At 32.2% G+C, this 27555-nt stretch overlaps 3 protein-coding genes across 3 annotated transcripts; all 3 read left to right on the forward strand.

Annotated features, from left to right (window-relative positions):
• The first annotated feature begins 6181 nt into the window (after positions 1 to 6181).
• LOC119613934 lies at positions 6182 to 7656 on the forward strand. Its single transcript, XM_037970006.1, has one exon. It carries the CDS (start codon positions 6190 to 6192, stop codon positions 7648 to 7650), a length of 1461 nt encoding a protein of 486 aa, XP_037825934.1. The 5' UTR covers positions 6182 to 6189; the 3' UTR covers positions 7651 to 7656.
• A 326-nt stretch (positions 7657 to 7982) lies between these two features.
• LOC119613935 lies at positions 7983 to 9446 on the forward strand. Its single transcript, XM_037970007.1, has one exon. The coding sequence runs from the start codon at positions 7983 to 7985 to the stop codon at positions 9444 to 9446; it is 1464 nt and encodes a 487-aa protein (XP_037825935.1).
• Positions 9447 to 11812: 2366 nt separating this feature from the next.
• LOC119613936 lies at positions 11813 to 13084 on the forward strand. The gene has a single exon (XM_037970008.1). The coding sequence runs from the start codon at positions 11813 to 11815 to the stop codon at positions 13082 to 13084; it is 1272 nt and encodes a 423-aa protein (XP_037825936.1).
• Positions 13085 to 27555: the final 14471 nt, after the last annotated feature.

Raw genomic sequence — 27555 nt, forward strand, 5'->3', positions numbered from 1 at the left:
TGCTGTTGGTTTTACTGCCTTGTGTATTTTGTTTTTTTGTGTGGTTATTTCGTTTAGCGTTGTTGTTGTTCATTTTGTTTTGCTATTGCTATAATAATGATATAGTCGGGAAAATTAAATAAATTTAAATTTTATGAAATTGATATTTATTAAATACACTATGGTGAAGGGTATTTAAGATTCGGCAAAGCCGAATATAGCACTTTTACTTGTTATTTTATACCAATCGTGTAAACACAAAAAACATAAATCATACGACTTTTATTCTCTTTTTTGTCATACAGATGGAATTTCATTTTACTTTTCCATTAGACTTGTCGTACGTAAAGTGTGATCGTCTGAAGAGCCCTTTAAACGCATATGTTTCATTGATAAATAACAGGGACCGTAACCGTTATGATTTTTATAATAAAACTCAAAAAATAATAATTATTTTGGATTTTTATTTTTTTTTGGTGGAAAAAATAATTATTTTCTGATTTTTATTTTTTTGGGCAGAAATAAAAATCAAAAAATTATTTTTATTTTTTTTGGGCAGTAATAATAATTATTTTTTGATTTTTATATTTTTGGCAGAAATAAAAATCATCAAGGTAATATCATTTTTGTTTATTCATTTGTTTGTTAATTCGCTTGATATTTTTCTTTGCTTATTTGTTTATTTGATCTTAAATAATTTCTTTGCTTGTTCGTTAGTTTGTTTATTTGTTCGTTCGTCAGTGTCTTTGTTTGTTTGTTTGTTTAATTGTTTGTTCGTTAGTCTGCCTGTTTGTTCATTATTTTATTTTAAGATAAAGTAATATAAAATATAGATTTATTAAGTTATACATTTTATTGTTTATAAAATTGTTTCTTTATTTGTTTGTTTGTTTCAAGCTAAAATACAAATTACGTTGACTAATATAAAGAAGAAGAGCTATACTTATTTTTCTTGTAATTATACATTTTCAATTAGCTAAATAAGACAATATGTCCTAAAATAAACATGTATTTTATATTTTGTGAACTTATAACAAAAAAGTAAACAAACAATTTTATAAATAATAAAATGTATAACTAATTAAATCTGTATTTTATATTATTTGATCTTAAAATAAAGTAGTGAACAAAAAATTAAACAAACAAAGACACTGACGAACGAGCAATGATTTTTATTTCTGCCAAAAATATAAAAATCGAACAATAATTATTATTTCTGCCAAAAAAAATAAAAATCATTTTTTGATTTTTATTTCTGCCCAAAAAAAATAAAAATCAGAAAATAATTATTATTTTTTGCCAAAAAAATAAAAATCAAAAATTTAAAAAGCATAGTGTTTTATAAAAATATAGCTCAAAACAATAAAAATGCTATCTTTAAAGTTGTTCTCCTATAATTTCTTATATTTGATTTTTTTCTTTAAAAATTCAAAGATAATAATTATTTACGATCCCTGATAAATAAAGCTATGGGTATAAAGTTTTGTGTACATTTAAATCATAATACCAATTTTTCCCCGGATCGGTCCATTATTGGTCATAGCTCCCATATAAGGACTTCTTCCGAAAATCATTTAAACTCACATATTTCATTGTCAAATAAAGCTATCTTGATAAAATTCGACACAAATATGTTTTGTGTACATGCATATGAATCAATCTACGAAATTTTTCTGGAGAGGCGCGTAATTGGTCATAGCTCCTATATAAAGTCCACTTCCGAAAATCACTTAAGCGCACATATGTTTTTAATTAAAAAAATCTATTGGAGTAATATTCGACTTGAATATTTTTTTTTTATACCCTTCACCTGCGTGAGAAGGGTATATATAAGTTTGTCATTCCGTTTGTAATTTCTATAATATAATTTTCCGACCCCATAAAGTATATATATTCTGGATCCTTATAGGTAGCGGAGTTGATTAAGCTATGTCCGTCTGTCTGTCTGTATGTCCGTCCGTCTGTGTGTTTGTTGAAATCAGTTTTTAGAGGACCCCAGATAACGGCGAGATTCAAATCTTCAATAATTCTGTTAGACATGCTTTCGAGAAGATCGCTATTTAAAATCAGCAAAATCGGTCCATAAATACCGGAGATATGAGCAAAAATCCGAGACAACCTCTGAAAATTTCATAAAAAAGACAATTTTTTTCATGCTTTGATATAAGCAACAACGACAACACTGCTTATTCAATGAGTATATCGTTTCATATGTTTTGATGGCTGTGTGTTTCATTGCCCTGTGTATATTGTTTTTGTATCTTGGTGCATTCAGTTTCGTATGTTTGGATGTCTGTTGTTTTCTTTGCGTTGTGTATTTTGTTTTTGCTTTTTTGTGAGTATTTCGTTTTGTATGTTTCATTGCTTTGTGTATATTGTTTTTGTTTTTTGGTGTATTCAGTTTCGTATGTTTGGATGGCTGTTGGTTTCATTGCGTTGTGTATTTTGCTTTTGTTTATTTTTTGTGTATTTCGTTTCGTATGTTTGGATGTCTGTTGGTTTTACTGCCTTGTGTATTTTGTTTTTTTGTGTGTTTATTTCGTTTAGCGTTGTTGTTGTTCGTTTTGCTATTGCTATAATAATGATATAAACGGGAAAATGAAATAAATTTAAATTTTATACAATTGATATTTTTTAAATACACTGTGGTGAAGGGTATATAAGATTCGGCATAGCCAAATGTAGCACTCTTACTTGTTTTATATAAATCATTATACGAAATTTTTTCTTGATCGGTCCATAATTGGTCATAACTCCCATATAAGGATCATTTCCGAAAATTACTTAAACGCACATTGACAATCCAAGTCATCGACATAAATGTGTATTTTGTATATGTATATAAATCGTTATACGGAATTTTACTTCTGAAAATCACTTAATACCACTTAATTCATTATTAAATGATTATATCCAGATAAAATTCGACATGAGTATGTTTGTGTATAGATAAATCATTATATTAAAATGTTTGCAACTGACCTATTAATATAAAATTTTATGAACCTGATCAAAATTAGTTCCACATATGCATAAATGTTAGTACCCTCACTACGGAAACAACAATTTTGTCAAGTTATCTAAATATTAGATAGTTAAATGGGTTTTAATAAAAAGTAGTTTGCTGGTGGAGGGTATTTAAGATTCGGCACAGTTAATTTTTGATTGCCAACTTTTTACAAATTTCCTGATTGTATGAAATTGTATGTTCAATCTTGTAGATTGAATTTTGATATTTAAAATAGAAAAGTATGCATGTGGAATAGAAATGCATATTTATATTATACGGGTATAAAACTTATCAATAAATTAGAAGTTTTATGTATTTGCCCAAATCAATAAAATAAATTTAATGCTTTATTTCAGATGCTTGATCGTTAATGTTTATGTTAATGAACACACGATCAGAGCATAGACTGATGGTTGCAACAAATGCACAAGCATTGTAAATGTGGGTTTTTTTATGACCATACATTAAATACATAATTTATGATTAGAATGTTTTCTGATTAGAATATTCCACATGCATTGTTTTATAGTTGATAAGAATTTTATGTTAGATTTTAATATTATAAATATAAGTAAATTGTAAATAAATCTGAGAGTTCTCTATACACCCTAAAACCGAACGGTCGTTTTCTTTTTCTGTTGTGCTCAACATTTGGTGACCCCAAGTTTTTTTTTTGTGCACGCGCCGTAAAGTGAAAAAAAAAAAATATATATATATATATATATATATATATATATATATATATATATATATATATATATATATATATATATATATATATACAGTAGTTTTCCGATTTAACGAACATTCGTTTCTACGAACATCGCATTTAGCGAACTATCAATATTTTTACATTGAGTACCTTACATAACGAACAAAAAATACTTTTTGTACTCAGTTTAACGAACAAATATAAATAAAATTAATTGAAATTAGAGTTTAATTAACAAAAATAACTAAAAAACATTTCAGAAAAGCTTCGACGTTTTAGGAGGGGTATTTCCTTTTCTATTGCTTTCGAATATGGATTTCGAGAGTTGATTTTTTCTAATTTAGTAAAATGAAGGATCTAGATAATCTGAGATTTGTTATTAAAGATTTATACAAAAATATGAGATAATCAAATCTACAATCCTTAATGTCGCAAAATCTAGAAAACAAGATATGACAGAGGCAATATTGCAACAATTAAACTGAATTCGCGTTGTAATAACTTTACATTAATCTATTTCCTAAGCCTGATGTAATGGAGGAATTCTGAGGCCAGATTCAGATTCATCGCAATTCAAGACATTGGGTTTCAACTTCTTTAAGAATTATGTCGTCCGACTGCTTTTCCAGAACGTAGATTAGTTTTACGAAATAAACTGTGTTTTTTTTCAGATTTCTTTATTGTTTTCACATTGTGATATAAATTGCTAGTTTTTCATAAAATTCTTATAAAATATTGTCTAAAGAATAATTGTTCAATTCACAATCGATGTTGTAGCGTTGTATGCGTAGTATGTCAGCAGCTGCTACAATAATTATAACAATGTTGTTGGTATTTTCTATGCAAAAGCTCTATACAACTCTTACGACAATTTTTCATATGTTTATTTCAGCTAAAGTGGTAACACAGAAATTCAAACAAACAGCTGTTTACCAAAACAAACAAAAATAAAATTTTATTAAAAACTGTTTATTTATTAGTTTTAAATGTGGAATAATGAAAATAAGAGAATTTTAAATTAAAAGAAATTAATTTGGTTTATTTCACTTGTTTAATTAATTTAATATTATTTGATTTTTTATCTTTTGACATTGTTTGTTTTGATTGTTTTTTTTTTTTTTTTCATTGAGAACATAAACTTATGACTTGCTGCAAAGATCTGTTCACAATCACTGTTACTACACTTTAGTAGATACAATATATAACTTGATTGTGAATTGAACAAATATTTCCTGAAACATATTTTTAAAAATTTGATTTTATGTAATTTTATTATTTATGTACCCAAAAGACACTTTCGAGTTAGTACTGCATATAACGAACTTTTCGATTTAACGAACAGGCCTGACAACATATAGGTTCGTTAAATCGGAAAACTACTGTATATAAATACTTTAAAAAAGGATAATAAAATAAATAAAGTGAAAAAAAAATAAATAAAAATATATATAAATCCTTTAAAAATGTTAATGAAATAAATAATTAAATAAAGAAAACCCGGGCGCGAGTGATAATATAAATAAAATATAAACAAAATAAAATTAAAAACAAAGAAATAAGAAAAAAAAGCTGATAAGGTAAGTCAAATTTTCCTAAGTTTTTATAATCGGGCCGTAAAAAAAAACAACAAAAAATATAAAAATTTATATAAAAGTCGTTTAGTGTATTGTTTTATGAAATATATAAAATAATATCACGACCAGTTGATACAAATTTGTTGCAAATTCGAAATAAATATTATTAACAAAAAGTATTAATAATAATTATTTTGAAAATTGTTTTTACTAAAAGTGACAACAAATTGAAACTGGGAATTGACTTTAATAAATTTCGGGAAGTGCGTAATCTTTTTTGTAGTTTTTTTTTCCTTCTCTTTTTCAGCAATATTTATATTTTGTTTATATATTTTATATTTACATACATTTTAATAATATTTTTTTTTACAGAAAATTATTTGTTTTTTATATTATATATACATATATACACATTTATATTTTCCCTTTTTTGCAGCAATTATACATATATAAATAAAAATGGACCCTGTATCTATTATAAAAGAACAGGAGAGATTAGGGACTGAGATTGTCTCATGTTATAACTCTTTGAGCAAGGTCGCTCAAAGTAATCTTCCTAGCGAGGAAGCAAAAATTAAAGTTATAACATTGAGACAAGTGTTTAGGGAATATGTCGAAAGTTTCGACAAAAATGATAGAGATCTCCGCCCTCCTTCGTCAACAATGCAAAGAAATGCCTATTTTAAAGGTAATTTTGTTGATGAAGTGAGGGCCTCAATAAATAATTTTAATGCTTTGTATGGGCAATTAAAAAAGAGATTTATTGAGGAAGAAAATCTTTTGACATCATCGAATAAAGAACAAGACGATGATACAATGGATAGGCAAAGGGAACCCACGGCTCAAATGGTACTGATCTAGTGTGCCAAAAGGAGGCTACGGTACCATTGTCACAAAAGGAATCCATTGCACCAATGTTACAAAGGGATCTTACTGACCCAATGTGGCAAAAGGAGCCTGGTGTACCATTTTTGCTTCAAAGAGAGCAAGGTTTAATAAATTCTGGCAGAGGTGATATGGAAAAAACCTCTGTCAGAAATAAAAATGCTGGACTGATTCGGCAGTTCCAGTATATTTTGGATGATTTGGAAGCTAAATTGAATAAATTTAAAAATAAGGAAGTCACGATTGACATTCTTAAAGAAAAATTTAAATTAGCCGAAAATCAATTTATTAAATATATGGGCGAATTTCCAGATGACGAATTGACTGACATTTTCTACAATTTACGTGACGAATACCAAAATATCCCGGGCATAGAAAGCTATGCCAAAACATTACCATTCCAGCTGCCCACTATAGACATACCAACTTTTAGTGGAAAAGCTACGGAATGGGAAACATTTAGAGAGTTGTTTGAGCAGCTGATAATAGATCAGCCTGTGTCAAATACTCAAAAAATGTGTATGTTAAAATCGAAGTTGTCAGGAGAAGCGGCAAAAAAGATTTCAAAGTTGCCATCAAAGGATGAGAACTTTGAAGTAGCCTGGAGTATTCTAAATGAATACTACTCCGACAAAAGGGCAATAACATCAATATACTTTAAGAGTATACTTGAAGCCCCTTTCGTAACATATAACGTAAAAAGCGTTAATATGTTTTTAACAAAAATAAATGAGAGTTTGCAGGCATTAGAAGCCATGAAACTGAACCCAGAAGAAATGCAAAAGGCATTTCTTTGTTTCGTGCTTCAGCGAAAATTGGATGATTACTTAAGAATCCAATTTGAACAACATTTGGGAAAATCAAAAGAACTTCCAAAAGTGGATAGTCTAGTTGATTTTCTAAAACAAATTCAATATTCTTTGGAGGCAAGCCAAGATTTCACAAAGGGTGAAAGAAAGATGGTAAATCCTCTAGGAGTAAATCAATGGTCTTGGGAGGCAAACCAAAATGTGGTGAATCCTTCCCGACAAAACATGCAAACTCAGAGGGCAAGTCAAAAGACAAATCCTCCAACGAATTCATTTAAAATAAAATGTCCACTGAATTGTGCAGTTGGACATAATTTAAATAAATGTTCCAAATTTAGGAACTTATCTATAAATGAAAAATGGGATAAGGTACGGGACGGTAAAGTGTGTTTCAGATGTCTCGGTGTTGGACACTCAAATAAAATGTGTAAAAGTAATTTTATTTGTGGAAGCTGCAATGGTGATCATCATACTCTTCTTCATAGGGAAAAGATCCCTGCGAAGACAGTAATAGTAAACGGTGATGAAGACGACGAAGCAGTGTTGTCAACAGCAGTAGTGGAAGTCAAGGATGGAAATGGCCATTGGAAAAAATGTCGCGTTTTATTAGACGGTGGGGCACAAGTCAACATTATTTCGAAAGAATTTAGAAATAAGTTGAATATAAAAGGTTGCAAATAAACAAAGAAGTGGAAGGTTTAGAAAGGAAAAAATCTTCCATAGAGGAAAAGGTTGGGATATCACTTAGATCAAAAGTGACCCAATATAAAACATTCCTTAATGCGGTCGTCATTGACAAATTTGTGTCAAACGTACCAGGAACGCGAATGTTGTTGGGAAATTTTCCATCTAATATTAAATTAGCGGATCCCAAATATAATATTCCACAAGGAGTGGATTTATTACTATCTAATCAATTTGTGTTTGATCTGATTTGCGATGGGCAAATAATTGATAAAAAGACAAACACAAAGCTACGTAACACGAAGTTAGGTTGGGTAGCATATGGACTGATGACAGCAAATGGTTCCAAACCAGAATCAAGTGTGGTCACAACAATTCAAACATCTTGTGATGAATTGTTACAAAAGTTTTGGGAATTGGAAGAGGTTCCAAAAATGAATAATCTCACAGTTGCGGAAAAGCAATGTGAGCAACATTTTGAAGAAAATTTTAAAAGACTTACAGATGGTAAGTTTGAAGTTAAACTTCCATTTAAAGATGAACAGAATAAATTGGGTAATTCTACCATAATAGCTAAAAGAAGGTTCTTTGCTCTAGAAAGAAAATTAGAGAAAAACAAAGAACTTAGATTGGAATATAATGAATTTCTTAAAAAATATTTGGAAATGGGTCATATGGAATTGATAAATAATAATTCGTTTATGAATAGTGGGTATTATTTACCACATCATTGTGTACTTAGGCCAGAGAGTACAACAACTAAGTTAAGAGTTGTATTTGATGCGTCTTGTAAGACAACAACTAATGTTTCGCTAAATGATATCTTACATACTGGTCCTAGGCTGCAAGAAGATCTTTTTAATATTTTATTAAGATTTAGAAAACATCGTTATGTTTTTTCAGCTGACATTGAAAAAACGTATAGACAAATCTGGATTTCTGAAGCTGACAGAAAATATCAGTTAATATTTTGGCGCTGGAATCCAGATGAAACTATTAAAACATATGCTCTTAAAACTGTTACATTTGGAACAGCTTCGGCTCCATATTTAGCAGTAAAATGTTTACAAAAAATTGCAGATTGTAAAGAAGACAATTTTCCAATTGAATCAGACGTAATTAGGAATGATTTTTACATGGACGATTTGATGACTGGAGGAGATTGTATAGAATCATTAAAACGAGTTAGAGAAAATATTGACAATATATTGATGGATTTCGGTATGCCTTTAAGGAAATGGTGTACTAATGAAAAAGTATTGCTCCAAGGTATTGATCCCAGTTATATAGAAAATGATTTAAATATAGAATCAAATAATTTGAAGTCTGTTAAAACATTGGGGATTGTATGGAACCCAAAAACAGACAGATTTAGTTTGAAATGTAAATTGGAATTTCAGAATAAAATTTCAAAACGCACAATTTTAAGCGAAGTTGCTAAGTTATTTGACCCACTAGGTTTAATAGGACCAGTAACGGTAAAAACAAAGATGCTGCTCCAAGATTTATGGAAGTTAAAACTTGATTGGGACGATAAAATTCCAGAGCAATTGACTGAAAATTGGCTTAAAATTAAAGATAATTTCAAATTTCTGAATGAAGTAAACGTTCCAAGACATATTATTTGTGTCAAACCAACACAAATAGAACTTCATGGATTTTGTGATGCATCCATGAAGGCATATGGGGCAGCTGTCTATGTAAAGTCCATAGACAGCAATGGGATAGTTTACTGTCATTTAGCTGCATCTAAATCAAGAATAGCTCCTATTAAAATTTTTCTACTACAGTGATTCATCAATAGTTTTGAGCTGGCTTAGATTAGATCCGGCACGTTTGCAGATATTTGTTTCAAATAGAGTAAGCTTTATACAGGAAAATAGTAATATAAATAGATGGAAACATGTCAGCTCAGAAGATAATCCAGCAGATCTTATTTCAAGAGGATTATTGGTTAAAGAAATAGTACAAAATAAATTTTGGTTTAATGGTCCTAAATTCTTATTAAAGAAAGAACTATATATTTCAAGGATGTTAGAAAAGTGTGAGATACCAGAAATAAAAAAGTCTGCAAAGGTTATTATAGTGAGAGAGAGTAATGATATTTTTGGTAAAATAAATCATAGGAATAATTTTAATGTTTTGCAAAATATAGTGGCGTATGTACATAAATTTATTCATGTGCTTAGAAAAAGGGATAAAGAGCATTTCATTTATTTCAGGAAACTTGCTTTAAAAACAATTGTAAACAATATTCAGGAGAAACATTTTTCGGAAGATCTTAAATGTTTAAAATCTGATAAAAAATTGGCAAAATCATCGAATTTGACAACGTTATACCCGTTTGTGGATAATGACGGGTTAATCAGAGTAGGAGGAAGACTAGAAAACAGTGGTTTAATGTATGATACAAAACATCCAATTCTTCTTCCTTATAAAAATGATGTTGTAAAATTAATGATAGAAGACTTGCATAGAAAACATCTACATGTAGGACCACAAGGGTTACTAGCAATAGTACGTCAAAGATTTTGGCCACTGAGAGGTCGCCAATTAGTAAAAAATGTGATAAACAATTGTTATAGGTGTTTCAGATTAAATCCTAGACAGTTACATCAGTTAATGGGTAACTTACCAGAGGATCGGGTTATTAGAACACGTCCATTTCTGAATGTAGGAATTGATTTTCTTGGACCTATAACAATCCATTATAAGGTCAGAGGAAAGAAAACAGACAAATCGTATGTATGCGTATTTGTTTGTTTTGCGACTAAAGCTGTTCATTTGGAAGTCGTATCTGATTTAACTTCCGCTGCATTTATAGGTGCGTTGAAAAGATTTGTAGCTAGAAGAGGTTGTCCTGGGAAGATATTTTCGGATAATGCTACAAATTTTATAGGCGCTGCAAATAGCTTAAATGAAATACATAAACTGTTTTCAGAAAAAGAGCACTGTAAAAATGTTGATGAATTCTGCGCTCAAAAGAATATTGAATGGCTGAATATACCAGCAAGGTCTCCACATGTGGGCGGATTATGGGAAGCTTGCGTAAAATCTGTTAAGAAACATTTTTATAAAGTGACAGAAGGGACTATGACGTACGAGGAACTTTATACTTTAATGACACAAATAGAGTCTGTTCTTAATTCACGTCCGTTGACTCCTTTGTCAAATGATCCTAATGATTTCCAAGTCTTAACCCCTGGACATTTCTTGATAGGAGAGCCATTCAATACTTTCAATGATTCAATAGATAACAAATGTTATAGTGGTTTGCGTGAGCATTGGAAAGCCGTGCAATCTAATACTGAAAAGTTTTGGGAACGTTGGTCGTCCGAGTATTTGTCCGAATTACAAAAAAGGTACAAATGGAACAAACCGATGCAAAATATTAAACCAAATACTTTGGTTCTTCTGAAAGAAGACAATATTCCTCCAATGAGCTGGAGGCGTGGGAAGGTCATCCGAACTATAACGGGTTCGGATGGATTATGCAGAATGGTGGAAGTAAGGACCAGCAATGGGGAAACGAAAAGATCGATCCACAATGTTTGTCCTTTTCCCACTGATGAAAATGAAGATGAAATTCTGGAAATACCAACCAGAAATATTTCAAATTCTGCTAAAAATTACAGTATGGACATTCCATCTGTAAATAATAATAATAATATATTAATTATTAAAAACAAAAAATCTAAAAATAATAATGATGATAATAACAATCATAATTTGAAAAAAAATATGTATAAAAATAATAAAATAAAAAATAAGAATATTTTGTATACAGTACTAACATTGTTAGCAATTATTAGTCCAGTTAGGTCTTTAGTTAAAATTAATAACTTTAAGAATGAGGCAGGGATATTCTTCGACAGGGTAGCTATGGTTGGGTTAACGAAGACATCATGGAGTATAACAGTGCATATCAACATTAGCGAGTATATAACAGCCATGAATTCCTTGAGCGAAGCAATGATGTCCCTCGGCAAGCTGGAAACTAAAGAAGCAGTGTTCCAGTCATCATCGTACCAGAATTTGCAGACTCTGTATGAAAGAATAGAGAACAGGCATGATATGATAGTGGCCTCCGCACCGAAAAGACAAAAAAGATCATTCTTGCCATTTGTGGGTGGTGTATTTCATTCTCTGTTTTGGATTGATGGACGAAGAACATGCCGAAGAAGTGTCCAAGAAGATAAAAGAAAACGCTGCGAAAGACGAATATTTGCTGAACATTGTTAGAAATTTATCTTCAGCGCAAGATATGACAATGGAAATCATACGCAAACAAAATAAAGCTGTATTTAAAGACATAACGAAGCTGAGTGGAGCCATACAAGTACTGGAAGGAGAAATCCACGAAACCAAAGATGAAGCTACTCGAGTTGCAGCTATAGCCAACATTCTTTCGTCATTAGAGGTACTAGAAAGAATTCAAAATGATATCATTGGGGCAATATTCAATGCTAAAGGAAATTTTCTCAATGGAATTCTTCCGATAAGAAAGTTCAAAAAACAAATTGAACTTATTAAAGTCAACCTAAACAAGAATTTGCGGCTGCCAACTGAAGATCCTGTAGAATTGGCTAAGGTGTCAAAAGTTTTCACCAGAACAACAGAAGATTTCGTACTCTTCAGCATTCAGCTGCCGTTAATCAATCATGAAATCTTTGATGCATATGAAGTATACCAATATCCAATAACTCACGATGGATATTCGGTAAATATTCACACCAACAGCAGATATTTCCTCATCGATAAGAGAAAGGCGCTGTCTTATATTTTAGATGATGGAAACTTTGAGCATTGCCAGAAGATGAGAGATTTAACGCTATGCCATCAAGTACACCCATTGTTCAGCACCAGGTCGGTAAATAGTTGTGAAGTCAAATTATTCCTCAGGGCTAAGCAAATTCCGGATAGCTGTGAAATAGAAATTAAAAATCTTCAAAACTATTGGCGTCAAACATATACACCGAATACTTGGATTTTCTCAGTATATGAACATACACCAGCAGAAGTAACTTGTCAAGATAAAACTCAACATATTGTTTTACATGGTTCAGGACTATTAACTATGGAAGCAGATTGTCATTTGGAAGCAGCAGATCTTCATTTGTGGGCATATGATACATATGCAACAGACGTTCATTATGTGTTCCCCTCTATGAATATTACATCATTTATGCCTAATATAAGTCACTTGAAGCTTAACAGTGAAGTAGAGGTGTACAAGATTCTAGACATTCCTAAAGAAACAACAATTCTTGGTTTTCCGATATTAGCTGAGGGCCATCATCTTAATCATTACAAGATAAGCTTGATCATTATCACTGTCGTCATTATTGCCTTGTTTTGGATACTGAAAAGAACGTGCCATATTTCATCAACCTCTCTGCCAGCTACCATTACGCTTCCCCGTATAATATAGGGTAGAGTTAAGTTAGGAATTTTTTAATTTTTTTTATGAACTTAAGTTTTCTAAAATTTGATTTAAAAGAAAAAAATATATTTAAAATATTGAACTAAAAGGTTCAATATAAATTTATATGATATTGTTGTTATATATAAAGTTTTTAAAATTAAATTATAATTTTTATTTAGTTCTGTTTTGTTCTGAAAAACTAGGAGCTTTCAGGGCCGGCAGAATGTTCAATCTTGTAGATTGAATTTTGATATTTAAAATAGAAAACTATGCATGTGGAATAGAAATGCATATTTATATTATACGGGTATAAAACTTATCAATAAATTAGAAGTTTTATGTATTTGCCCAAATCAATAAAATAAATTTAATGCTTTATGTCAGATGCTTGATCGTTAATGTTTATGTTAATGAACACACGATCAGAGCATAGACTGATGGTTGCAACAAATGCACAAGCATTGTAAATGTGGGTTTTTTTATGACCATACATTAAATACATAATTTATGATTAGAATGTTTTCTGATTAGAATATTCCACATGCATTGTTTTATAGTTGATAAGAATTTTATGTTAGATTTTAATATTATAAATATAAGTAAATTGTAAATAAATCTGAGAGTTCTCTATATACCCTAAAACCGAACGGTCGTTTTCTTTTTCTGTTGTGCTTAACATTGTAAATCTCCATTTTATATCCATAACTAGCTGTACTCAGTGTGCTTTGCTACCCTAAAAGCAATATAAATAAAAATAAGTTAGATTGCTATATTTGGCTCTGCCGAATCTTAAATATCATCCACCTGCAAACTACTTTTTATTAAAACCCAATATAAATATGTTATAAATGGTTAAAGTTATAGGGCCGAATTTATAATATATGTATACCAAAGACATAAATTTTACTTAAGTATTAAAATACAACCCGGCACATGTTTTGTTTCCGTAATTAAGATACTATTTATCATTTTGTAACTTCTTTATACATGTACTAATTTTGATTAGGCCCAGAAACATTTGTATTAAGTGATTTTCAGATACCGACCGATTATTCTTCGAAATATTATGTGCCGATCCTACCGATAATTTATATGGGAACTATGACCAATAATGGACCAATTCTAAAAAAATAATCAAAATGATTTATCTATACATAGAACATACTCATGTCGAGTTTAATAATAAATTATGTGGCATTAAGTGGTTTTCAGAAGTGAACCTTATATGGGAGCTAGTTATGGACCAATGCTGAAAAAATTCCTTATATGGAATGTAACCAATTATGGACCGATGTGGAAAATGTTCACGAATGACGTCGAGTTTTACCCTGATAGCTTTATTTATCAATGAATTATGCGCATTTAAGTGAATTTCGGATGTGGACCTTATATGGGAGCTAGTACCAATTATGGACCGATCCGAAAAAAATTCGTAAAGTAATTAATATTTATACACAAAATAAATATTATACACATCATGCCGATGAATTAAGCTTGTTTAAGTGATTTTAGGATGTGGACCTTATATGGGAGCTAGTACCAATTGTGAACTGATCGGGTGTGGACCTTATATGGAAGCTATAACCAATTATGGACCGATCCGGAAAAAAATTCCGTAGAATGATTTATGTATATACAAAACATATTCATGTCGAATTTTATCCCGATAGCTTTATTTATCAATAAAATATGTTCATTTAAGTGATTTTCGAAAGTGGACCTTATATGGGAACGATGACCAATTGTGGACCGATACAGATCTAAGTCCGTAGTTTTGATTCCTGTTCATATAATGTCAATATGTACAAAATGTTGTGTTGATACCGATATATTTGAGGAAGTTATTAACGATAAATTAATTTCCGGGAATATGTACCTTTGTATGGGGGCTATGGGAAATTTTGGATCGATTGTTACAATTTTAAACATAATTAATCCATAGATGGAAAAAATAATCTATGACAAAATTTGTCGAATTATTTTTGGTAGTTTCTGAGAAAACTACTCAAGGATTAGGGAAAAAAACTTCATTTTTTTTTTAGGTAGTCTGAAATTTTTATACCCTCCACCACCATCAGTTGTGATAGAGGGTATATATACCCTCTTTTTGTTTGTCATTCCGCGTGTAACACCAAAAAATATTCATCTGAGACCCAACAAAGCATATATATTCTGGGTCCTTATGAAATTCTGAGTCGATTTAGTCAGTCTGTCTGTCTGATTAAAACACGCTCACGTTAAAACTAAGCAAACGAAATCAACCAAATTCACTGAGAATATTCATTATTTTCCTAAGCGGTTTGGTATTGAAAATCAGTAAAATCGGTTTACAACGTAAAAAGTTATGAGTAAAAATATCAGACTACCTAAAAAAAATTTAGTTTTTTTTTCCCGAATTCTTGAGTAGTTTTCTCAGAAACTACCAAAGATAATTCGACAAATTTTGTCACTGATTATTTTTTCCATCTATGGATTAATTATGTTTAAAATTGTAACAATCGATCCAAAAATTCCCATAGCCCCCATACAAAGGTACATATTTCCGGAAATTAATTTATCGTTAATACCTTCCTCAAATATATCGGTATCAACACAAAATTTTGTACATATTGACATTATATGAACAGGAATCAAAACTACGGACTTAGATCTGTATCAGTCTACAATTGGTCATAGTTCCCACATAAGGTCCACTTTCGAAAATCACTTAAATGAACATATTTTATTGATAAATAAAGCTATCGGGATAAAATTCGACATGAATATGTTTTGTATATACATAAATCATTCTAAGGAATTTTTTTCCGGATCGGTCCATAATTGGTCATTGCTCCCATATAAGGTTCATAACCGAAAATCACTTAAACGAGCTTAATTCATAGATAAACAAAGATATTTGGATAAAATTCGACATGAATGTGTTTTGTGTGTATATTAATTACTCTACGAAATTTGTTCCGGATCGGTCCATAATCGGTCATAGCTCCCATATAGGGTCCACATCCTATCAGGGCAAACTTATAGTCATCTGAGACCCAACAAAGTATATACATTCTGGGACCTTATGAAATTCTGAGTCGATTTAGCTATGCCCGTCTGTCTGTCCGTCCGTCCGTCCGTCCGTCCGTCCGTCCGTCTGTCTGTCTGTCTGTCTGTCTGTCTGTCTGTCTGTCCGTCTGTCTGTGTAAAACACGCTCACGTTAAAACGAAGCAAGATAATTTAACCAAATACACCCAAAATATTCACTATTATCCGGTACAGTTTGGTATTGAAAATGAGCAAAATCGGTTCACATCGAGAAAAGTTATGAATCAAAATTTAAAACAACTCCAAAAAATAACCATTTTTTACACATTCTGGTGTAATTTTCTCGAAAACTATGCAAGATAATTTCATGAAAGTCATCATACATTCGTTTCTACATAATATCTTAATTCTTGCTGAAAATTGCCAGAATCGGTCCACAATTTCATATACCTCTCATTCAAAAGTACATATTCCCGGAAAATGAGTTTTTTGTTGATAACTTCCGTCAGAATGTTGATATCTTTACAAAATTTTACAGCTTAAAATTCATTGAGAGAAAAAATTTCTGGATCGCTCCATAATTTGACATAGCTCCCATACAAAGTCCCCTCCCGAAAATCACTTAAACGCACATAACTCATTACTTAATTAAAATATCCATATAAAGTTTGGTACAAGTATTGCTCTCATATACAGAAATATTACCGTGAAATTTTTTTCCGATCGGTCCATAATTGGTCAAAGCTCCCATACAAGGACCCTTTCCGAAAATCACTTAAACGCGCATAACTCATTACAAAATATTGATATCCATACATTTAGCACAAATATTCCTCTTATATACATAAATTACACTATAAAATTGTTTTACGATCGGTCCATATTTGGTCATAGCTCTCATACTAGGTCCCCTCCAGAAAATCACTTGAATGCACAATATTCACTACTAAATTATGATATAGATACAGAATTTTGAAATTTTGTCTTTATATACATAATTGGTCATAGCGCCTTTACGAAAATCTCTTAAACGCACATTACTCATTACCAAATAAAGCTATTGATATAAAATTTGGCACAAATATTAGTTTGGTATACAAAAATTCTATTTCAAGATTTTTTCACGATCGGTCCATAACATGGGTGCGGTCGGTCCCATGCAAATGTCCCTTCAGAAAATCACTTGAACACACATTACTTATCACTAAATTACGATATAGATACAAAATTTGACTGAAATATAGATTTTATGTACAGAAATTTTGCTTAAAGAATTTTTTACGATCGGTTTATAATTGGTCATATCTCCCATATTAAGTCCTTCCACTAAAGGCAATTTAACCGTATTTAGCTAATTGCATTATCAATTTGTGTACAACAAAATTATATATATGTATTTTGAAAATCCTTAAATCTTTCACACACATGCATACATACACATTATTAAATATCGTTAAAGCATACCTTAGGGCGCTATAAAAATATAAAAGAAAATGTGGTTTGTAATGTTCAATAAATCTTGTAATTGTAACAGATTTAAGCTGTTTATATCTTGGGGTTTTCTATTTAAGACATGAGAAAACTTATTTCTACAAATATTTGATCAATTAAAAAAGTATTACTATGAAAAAAGCTGGTGGCGGGTATTTAAGATTCGGCTCAGCCGAATATAGCACTCTAACTTGTTTTATTTAAAAATTATGGATTACTAATGAAAAATATGTCCCAGAATTCGCAGATTTTCGTAAATATTTACATGTACTTTAAAAACACTCCTTTTTTTGTCACGTATGATATCGCCATATTTTAATCCATATTTTGGAAAATGGGAAATGGGTTCCGAATGGGATGATTCCTGTTGCAAATATAGTATTCTTTAAATGGAACAGAATGACAAAATTGTTTTCCAAGTACTCCTAATTTTACAAAATCTATACCACTCTAAAGGCCTGCGAATGTCACATACTATAGTATGTAATTGCCCATATAGACTTTTGTCTCCCACTTTAGAGTCCTAATTAACCAACACGACATTATAACTATAACCTGGACTTATCGAAAACTACATATATTATCCTATTAATTAGTTAAACTATCGCATTTGTATAATTTATAATAGTGATCAAGTGTAATAAGTTCGGAAAATAGAATCAGAAGTGTACAAAATTAACAATATCCATCAAACATAAAATAATCATTATACAGGTACTCCAGTTGCAGTCCGAAAAGGCCTTTTTTCGACAGCGGAATTGGAAAAACATTTAAATTATCAACCACCTGAAAATTGTAAGTTTCCCACATTTGTTTCTTAATATACTTATTACTAAACAATTATAAACATTAAGGGTCTCATTTTATAAAACGAACGACAAACGTTCAAAAGAATTTGTATGGAAAAAATTCAAATTTTCAAAAATTTCCCAATATTCTTCATACAAATTTTTTACGTTAACTAAAGTTTCGTTTTATAAAATGAGGGGGTAATTTGTATTTTTGTACATAATTATTACAAAGAGAAAACATAATCATTTTACGGCGAATTCAAGTCATAAACCCTCTCATTTCTTATTTTTATACCCTACACCCCTATAGTGGGGAGGGTATTATACGTTTGTGCTGATGTTTGTAACACACAAAAATATTGGTCCTACACCCACCTTAAAGTATACCGATCGATTCAGAATCACTTTTTGAGTCGATTAAGACATGTCCGTCCGTCCGTCCGTCTGTCCGGCTGGCTGGCTGTCCATGTAAACTTTGTGCGCAAGGTACAGGCCGCAATTTTCAAGATAATTTGATGAAATTTGGACCAAACATGTTTTTTGGCACAGGGACGAATAGGTCCATTATTTCACCTAGCCCCCCATACAACCGTACCTCCCGATTTGGGCTTTTTATGCCATAATTACGTCAAATATACTATTATCCCTCTAAAAATGGAACAAATATGTTTTATATAAGTATAAATGACACTGCAGACTTTCGTAATGATCGGTTCTTATTTGACCCTAGCCCCCATACAAGCCCCCCTTTAAAAAATGTCTTAAACGTCTAAAATTGACTTGTAACCATTTGTATCGCAATGAAACTCAACATAACTAACTGTTATTTAAAAATATATCCTTTTCCCAAATTGAATGAGTATCGGCCCAAGTCTGACCTATACTCCTATATAATTATATATTTATATTTTGAAAATTTGTTTTTTTTTATCAATAAATTGCTTAAATACTTTGGAATAAGGTAAAATTCAACATAAAAGTTTCTTCATGAAAAATAAATTTTTATACCCTACACCACTTTAGTGGGGAGGGTATATTGGATTTGTGCTGATGTTTGTAACATACAAAAATATTCGTCCTAGACCCACCTTAAAGTATACCAATCGGCTTAGAATCGTTTTCTGAGTCGATTAAGCTATGTCCGTCCGTCCGTCCGTCTGGCTGGCTGTCCATGTAAACCTTGTGCGCAAGGTACAGGTCGCAATTTTCAAGATAATTGGATGAAATTTGGCACGCACGTTTTATTTGACCTAAGGACGAAGCCTTTTGAAAATGGTTAAAATCGGTCCATTATTTCACCTAGCCCCCATAGAACAGGACCCCCCGAAAAGGGCTTCTGAGCTCATAATTATGTTAAATATACATATACATTTGACCCTAGCTCCCCTTCAGAAAATTACTTGAATGTCCCAAATTAACTTATAAACACAAATATCGCGCTGAAATTCAGCACAATAAAATATTATGTAAATATAAATATATTCACAAAATTTTATCGGGCTTGGTCCATATTTGCCCCTAGCCCCCATATAAAGCCGCTTTCAGAAAATTAGTTTGTCATCCGTAAATTCCTTAAATGTATCGGAACAAGGGAATATTGAAGATAAATGCTTTATTATGAAAATAAATCACAAAAATATTCATAACTGGTGTAGGGTATCATATGGTCGGCCACGCCCGACTATACTTTCTTACTTGTTTTAAAATATACTCATGGTGTAGGGTATTATATTGTCGGCCATGCCCGACTCTTTGGTCTTTTTTTGTTTCTGACTTTCGAACTAAGTTCAATGACTATATAAGTAATTTTAAGTGTAGTTATTTACTTGATCAGCTGTTCATTATTTTTTTGTATATAAAATCAAGATCTACACCTATAGCTCTTTTTACATTAAATAATTATTATTTCAAATCAGTCAAGATAAATATAATTTAAAGACAAACAAAACAAAATAATTTAAACTAAGTATTTGAATATCATATGATTTAATCATAATTTTACTAATTATACCCTACACCACTTTAGTGGGGAGGGTATATTGGATTTGTGCTGATGTTTGTAACATATAAAAATATTCGTCCTAGACCCACCTTAAAGTATACCAATCGGCTTAGAATCGTTTTCTGAGTCGATTAAGCTATGTCCGTCCGTCCGTCCGTCCGTCCGTCTGGCTGGCTGGCTGGCTGGCTGTCCATGTAAACCTTGTGCGCAAGCTACAGGTCGCAATTTTCAAGATAATTGGATGAAATTTGGCACGCACGTTTTATTTGACCCAAGGACGAAGCCTATTGAAAATGGTTAAAATCGGTCCATTATTTCACCTAGCCCCCATAGAACAGAACCCCCCGAAAAGGGCTTCTGAGCTCATAATTATGTTAAATATACAGATATATCGATAAAATACGGCATAACTAAGTTTTATAGAAGTCTTGATAACCCTGCCAAATTTCATAAAGATCGGGCCCTATTTGAGCCTAGCTCCCATACAAAGTCCCCTTCAGAAAATTACTTGAATGTCCCAAATTAACTTATAAACACAAATATCGCGATGAAATTCAGCGCAATAAAATATTGTGTAAATATAAATATATTCACAAAATTTTATCGGGCTTGGTCCATATTTGCCCCTAGCCCCAATATAAAGCCTCTTTCAGAAAATTAGTTTTTCATCCATAAATTGCTTAAATGTATCGGAACAAGGGAATATTGAAGATAAATGCGATATTATGAAAAATTAAATCACATTTAATATTCATAACTGGTTGTAGGGTATCATATGGTCGGCCACGCCCGACTATACTTTCTTACTTGTTTTTCTTTGTTCTTTATTAAAAAAAAAAATTATCATTATACTTATTATATTAATAGGTTTATGAATTTTCATTAGAATAAATATGAATTGCTAGAATAATGTAGTTAAGTTATTATAAAAAGGTTCACAGAAGGTGCAATTCTGTTAACTTCCGAGCACTAGAATTGCCATAGGTGTTTCTTGTTAGAATATGGGTGGGAAAAATTGGCTCCTAGGTTCAAGTCACTTAATGACACCCATAAGACTTTTCACTGGGAAATATAAACATTACGAGGCATGAATTGTGTAATTTTCTATTGTTGCGTAGCAGGTGATTCTGGATAGAAAGAACCCAGCCAGACTGAAGATAGCCGGATGACAAAACTAGCATGCCTCTACTATCCAGTTCTCTCACATAAACATGCATTATTATTTTTCCTTTATCGCGCAACAGGTATAAAAAGGCTATAAAAATATTTTTTTTTCGGATCGGTCCATAGTTGTTAATATCTGTCATATAAGATACACTTCAGAAAAAATCGCATATTTCATTGATAAATAAAGATATCGGAATAAGGATATTTTGTGTATATAAGAAATCGTTAAAATCGTATATAAGAAATCGTTAAAAAAATGCATAATTGGTCTTAGTTCTCATATAAGGCCCATTTCCATAAGTCACTTTTTCCAATATATTTCATTCAATTATAAATATATGCGGATAAAATCCGACACAGCGTGTTTTTTATCGATAAATCATTCTGTGAAATTTGATTTGAAATCGGATTGACTAATAATTGGCCATATCTCCATAAAAGGTATATGTATATGATTTCTAAATGATAGCACCCTTATCACGGAAGCACAATTTAAACTTTCACAATGTATTAAATAAGTATCTAGTAATATTTATAAAGGTTTTCATAGAAAGTAGCTTACAGGTGGAGGGTATTTAAGATTCGGCATAGCCGAATATAGCACTCTGACTTGTTACTCATAACTTTTTACGTTGTGAACCGATTTTCAATACCAAACTGCTTAGGAAAACAATGAATATTCTCAGTGAATTTGGTTGATTTCATTTGCTTAGTTTTAACGTGAGCGTGTTTTAACCAGACAGACGAACAAACGGAAATAGCTAAATCGACTCAGAATTTCATAAGGACCCAGAATATATATACTTTGTTGGGTCTCAGATGAATATTTTTTGGTGTTACACATGGAATGACAAACTTATATATACCCTCTATCACCACTGATGGTGGTGAAGGTTATAACAAGTAAGAAATTATAATCGAGCGAGGCCGACCATATAATACCCTACACCTGTTACAAAAATAAAATGTAATTTAGTTTTCATAATAAAGCATTTAAGTTGAATTGTACCTTGCCTTGAATTATACTTAAGCTATTTATTGTTGAACAGAATTGTGGACATTTAAGTCAAATTTTGAGGAGGATATGTATAGCGGCTATGGTCAAATGAGACCCTATAATTATAAAATTCATGAAAGACATCAAGGCTAGCATAGAACTTGGTTTTGCAGTTTTTGTCGAGATACGGGTATATTAAACATAATTATGAACTTAAAATCCCTATTAGTCTCGTTCAGTTGTATGGGGGTTAAGTAAAATAATAGACCGACGTTAACTATTTTCAATAGGCTTTGTCTCCGATACCATAGGGGGTTCAGTTGTATGGGGGCTAAGTGAGAAAATGGACCAATGTTAACCATTTTCAATAGCCTTTGTCTCCGATACCATAGAAGATCAAGTGCCAAATATCATTGAATTATCTTCAAAATTGCGACCTGTAGTTTGACGGACATAGCTAAATCGACTCAGAAAATGATTCTAAGCCGGTTAATATACTTTAAGGTGGGTATAGGACCAATATTATTGTGCGTGACAAACATCGGCACAAACCCAATATAAACTAAGTGGTGTAGGGTATAAAAACACTTACACATGGGAGGAGGTGACATGCAAATTATTGCAAGTTCGCCAATTTTTCCGAACGCTAATAAGGATTTTAATGTAAGCTATAAAAAATTAGAATAATACTGTATTGTATTTAATTAATCAATCCCCGCGTGACAAACATCGGCACAAACCCAATATAAACTAAGTGGTGTAGGGTATAAAAACACTTACACATGGGAGGTGACATGCAAATTATTGCAAGTTCGCCAATTTTTCCGAACGCTAATAAGGATTTTAATGTAAGCTATAAAAAATTAGAATAATACTGTATTGTATTTAATTAATCAATCCCCCCATTGAAAATCCGCCCAATTTTCTCTAAATGTTCACATTAATGTCAAAGTTCTTCATATAAAAATTGAAGATTCTAGTTTCTATAGTATCACAGATATACATTTTTTTCTATTTAATTCATAAGGGGGTTCCTAGCCACCCCCTGATGAAAGTCCGCTTTTTCATCCAAAATGTTCAGACGAATATTAAAGTTCTTAGTGCAAAAGTTGAAGAATTTAGTTCTATTAGTTTCACAGGTAAACGAATTTTTGCATTTAATTAATATAGGAGGTGCCGCTCCCCTCATGGGTAGTCCGCCAATTTATTACCCAAAATGTTTACATGTATGTTAAAGCTCTTCGTGCAAAATTTGAAGATTTTAACAAAATATTTTTATATTTAAATATGTTATATTTCTGAGATAGATAGATAGATAGATAGATAGATAGATAGATAGATAGATAGATAGATAGATAGATAGATAGATAGATAGATAGATAGATAGATAGATAGATAGATAGATAGATAGATAGATAGATAGATAGATTAGATAGATAGATAGATAGATAGATAGATAGATAGATAGATAGATAGATAGATAGATAGATAGATAGATAGATAGATAGATAGATAGATAGATAGATAGATAGATAGATAGATAGATCGATCGATCGATAGATCGATAGATCGATAGATCGATAGATCGATAGATCGAAAGATCGATAGATCGATAGATCGATAGATAGATAGATAGATAGATAGATAGATAGATAGATAGATAGATAGATAGAAGATAGATAGATAGATAGATAGATAGATAGATAGATAGATAGATAGATAGATAGATAGATAGATAGATAGATAGATAGATAGATAGATAGATAGATAGAGATAGATAGATAGATAGATAGATAGATAGATAGATAGATAGATAGATAGATAGATAGAGATAGATAGATAGATAGATAGATAGATAGATAGATAGATAGATAGATAGATAGATAGATAGATAGATAGATAGATAGATAGATAGATAGATAGATAGATAGAGATAGATAGATAGATAGATAGATAGATAGATAGATAGATAGATAGATAGATAGATAGATAGATAGATAGATAGATAGATAGATAGATAGATGATAGATAGATAGATAGATAGATAGATAGATAGATAGATAGATAGATAGACACTGATGCCAACACTATAACATCAGGCAAAGATGAAGATATTCCCGGAAAAGGTGCGATACAATCGGACCCACCGGAAAATGCGGAGGAACCAAAAGAAGCCAAGAGGAATAACGCTAAACCTATTGATGCCGTTACTAAACTCGGCACATTGATAACGTCTTTGATGGAATTTGTTAGGAAAAAAAACAACATCCACCACTCAATAAAGGCACAAATCCGTGCCATAAGAGCTACCTATATTAGGGCAGTAGTTGAAATCCAAGAGAGAAAAATAGTAAATCAAAGAAATGGAGCAACTGGCTCATCCATTGCCAAATTTACCAAAAACAAGTGTCGAAGCTAAAAAAAGGAGCAGGGACTCAAATGAGGAGTACGAAACCAACTTCAAAAAAAAGAAGACAAAGCGGTCACCAAACCTTGCTGTAGATAACGCCGACAAAACTCTATCTCAACCAGAAGAGACTGGTGGTTCACCATCATCCGAGTGGAAAACGGTAAACAGAAGGAAAGATAGGCAACGTAAAAAAGAAAGGCCAGATGCAGTGATAATATCCGCAAAAGGAGAAACGACCTACGCTGACATTTTGCGTAAAATAAAAGGGGACACAGATCTTCAAGAGCTTGGTAATGTAGAAGTAATGTACGGTGGATTCGAAGGACCCAGAAAGGCGAACTACTACTGGAGATAAATACGAATAATGGTGAGAAAGCAAAAGAATTCAACGATCGGATTGGAAAAACTCTGGAGGGTAGAGCCGAAATACGAACTAGAGTAAGCGAGACGATGATAGAGTGTAAAGACCTTGACGAGGTGACGACAAAAGCAGATATTTGTGCTGCATTGGAAGAACAACTCAACACGCCTGAGATAAAAGAGGGCGCCGTTAAGCATATTCGCAAAGCATACGGAGGAACGCAAATAGCAAAAATTGTCTTACCAGATGCTATTGCACAACAAGCGTTAAAAATGGGTAAAATCAGAATAGGATGGTCGATTTGCCGAGTACGTGAACCCCTTACACTAAAACGTTGCTTTAGATGTCTTGAGTTTGCCATATCGCAGGAGTCTGTAAAAACAGCTTTGACAGATCCAAATTGTGCGTAAATGTGGGGAGCCAAACCATATTGCAAAGGACTGTACATCAGAACCGAAATGCATGTTCTGTATAGCTAACAAGGACCCAGAAATTGGACACATCGCGGGCAGCAGCAAATGCCCTGTATTCAAGAAGGCAATCAACAAATCTAAAGAATGAAGATTATACAACTGAATCTTAATCATTGTGCAGTGGCCAAGACTCCTGGACAAACAATTCGAGAAATGGACGTGGACGTAGCTATTATATGTGAGCAATACAAAAACTTATCTAGTGCTATATGGGAGAAAGATAAATCAGGCAAAGCAGCAATTTGGTCTTGCGGTAAACATGCTTTCCAGGATACAATGAGAAGCCCTGTCGACGGATTCGCCAGAGTCAAGATTGGTGGGATTTATTTTTATAGCTGCTACATCTCACCAAACGTCCCAATAAATGAATTTGAAATATTTATAGACAACCTTGTTTCCGATGCAGCGATACATAGCCCAAAGATTATCGGAGGAGATTTCAATGCCTGGGCAGTTAACTGGGGATGTCAGTCAACTAATGCAAGAGGCCGTATCCTCCTTGAAGCATTTGCACAGCTAGACCTTGTACTTTGCAATGCTGGGAACACTCAAACATTTAGAAGAGGTTCAACAGGATCTGTAGTTGATTTAACGTTTATTAGCCCAACTCTTGCTAGGGATTTCGAATGGAAAGTCAGTGAACACTACACGCATAGCGACCACCAGGCCATAATACTTTCAGTATGTTATGAAAACCATATACCGCCAAAACCAAAGAGAATGCCTCGAACGACAGGATGGGCACAAAATAAGCTTCAACAAGAAATATTTCTGTATGAATTCGCTAACCAGGTGACGTTGGATGACATGAGCCAAATCACACATACCCATATTATGGATGCCCTAAAGAGGCGTGCGATGTATCTATGCCCAGGAGAAGACAATCAGATAGTAGGAAACCAAACTACTGGTGGAATCCTGAAATAGCAGCTCTCCGAAAGGAATGTCTTAAAACACGACGACTATACCAAAGGAGAAGAATGAGACCAAATTCCGAAGTAAGACACCAAGCCTACCTTGAAGCTAGACGAAAACTACAACTTGCCATTAAGAAAAGCAAACGAGATTGTTTCAAACAACTGTGTAAGGAAGTTGACTCGAATCCATGGGGAAATGCGTACAGAATCGTATTATCACGACTGAAAGGTCAACGAACTCCCCAGGTTACATGTCCACAAATGCTCCAAAGAATCATAGAGGTGCTGTTCCCAAGAGGACCATTTTTCCAGGAAGTGACTCCATCCATTAATATGGATATTGATGAAGTCACAGTGGAAGAAATTTTGCAAATATGCTCAGTGATCGGAGACAACAAAGCACCAGGACTGGACGGAATCCCGAACAAAGCTTTGAAGCTGGCCCTAAAGGACAAACCTCAAGTATTTGCAATGGTGATGAACAATTGCCTTAGGAATGGAAAATTTCCTGAGCCATGGAAAAAACAAAGGCTGGTTTAATACCAAAACCTAACAAAAGGATCGGAGACCCATCCTCATACAGGCCGATATGTTTGCTGGATACGATAGGAAAAGTATTAGAACGAGTTATCTATAATAGGTTACTACCTGTGGTGGAAAGTGTTAACGGCCCTCGGACAGACAATATGGATTCCGAAAAGCAAGATCCACAATAGATGCCATTAATCAAGTTAAACACCTGGCGGAGACAGCTATCAAAGGAAAAGGGGCCAGCAAAAATATTGCGCAGTCATCACACTGGACATAAAAAACGCATTTAATAGCGCTGGATGGCAACAC

The sequence above is a fragment of the Lucilia sericata genome, unplaced genomic scaffold (assembly GCF_015586225.1).
Source record: "Lucilia sericata isolate MDLA Ls3-8-SP2 unplaced genomic scaffold, ASM1558622v1 Contig002445F_arrow, whole genome shotgun sequence".
NCBI classification, from domain to species: domain Eukaryota; kingdom Metazoa; phylum Arthropoda; class Insecta; order Diptera; family Calliphoridae; genus Lucilia; species Lucilia sericata.

Excerpts from the sequence above, each read along its gene's own strand:
- LOC119613934 (XM_037970006.1), top strand. The coding sequence starts at position 6,190 with ATGTTACAAAGGGATCTTACTGACCCAATGTGGCAAAAGGAGCCTGGT.
- LOC119613935 (XM_037970007.1), top strand. The coding sequence starts at position 7,983 with ATGACAGCAAATGGTTCCAAACCAGAATCAAGTGTGGTCACAACAATT.
- LOC119613936 (XM_037970008.1), top strand. The coding sequence starts at position 11,813 with ATGGACGAAGAACATGCCGAAGAAGTGTCCAAGAAGATAAAAGAAAAC.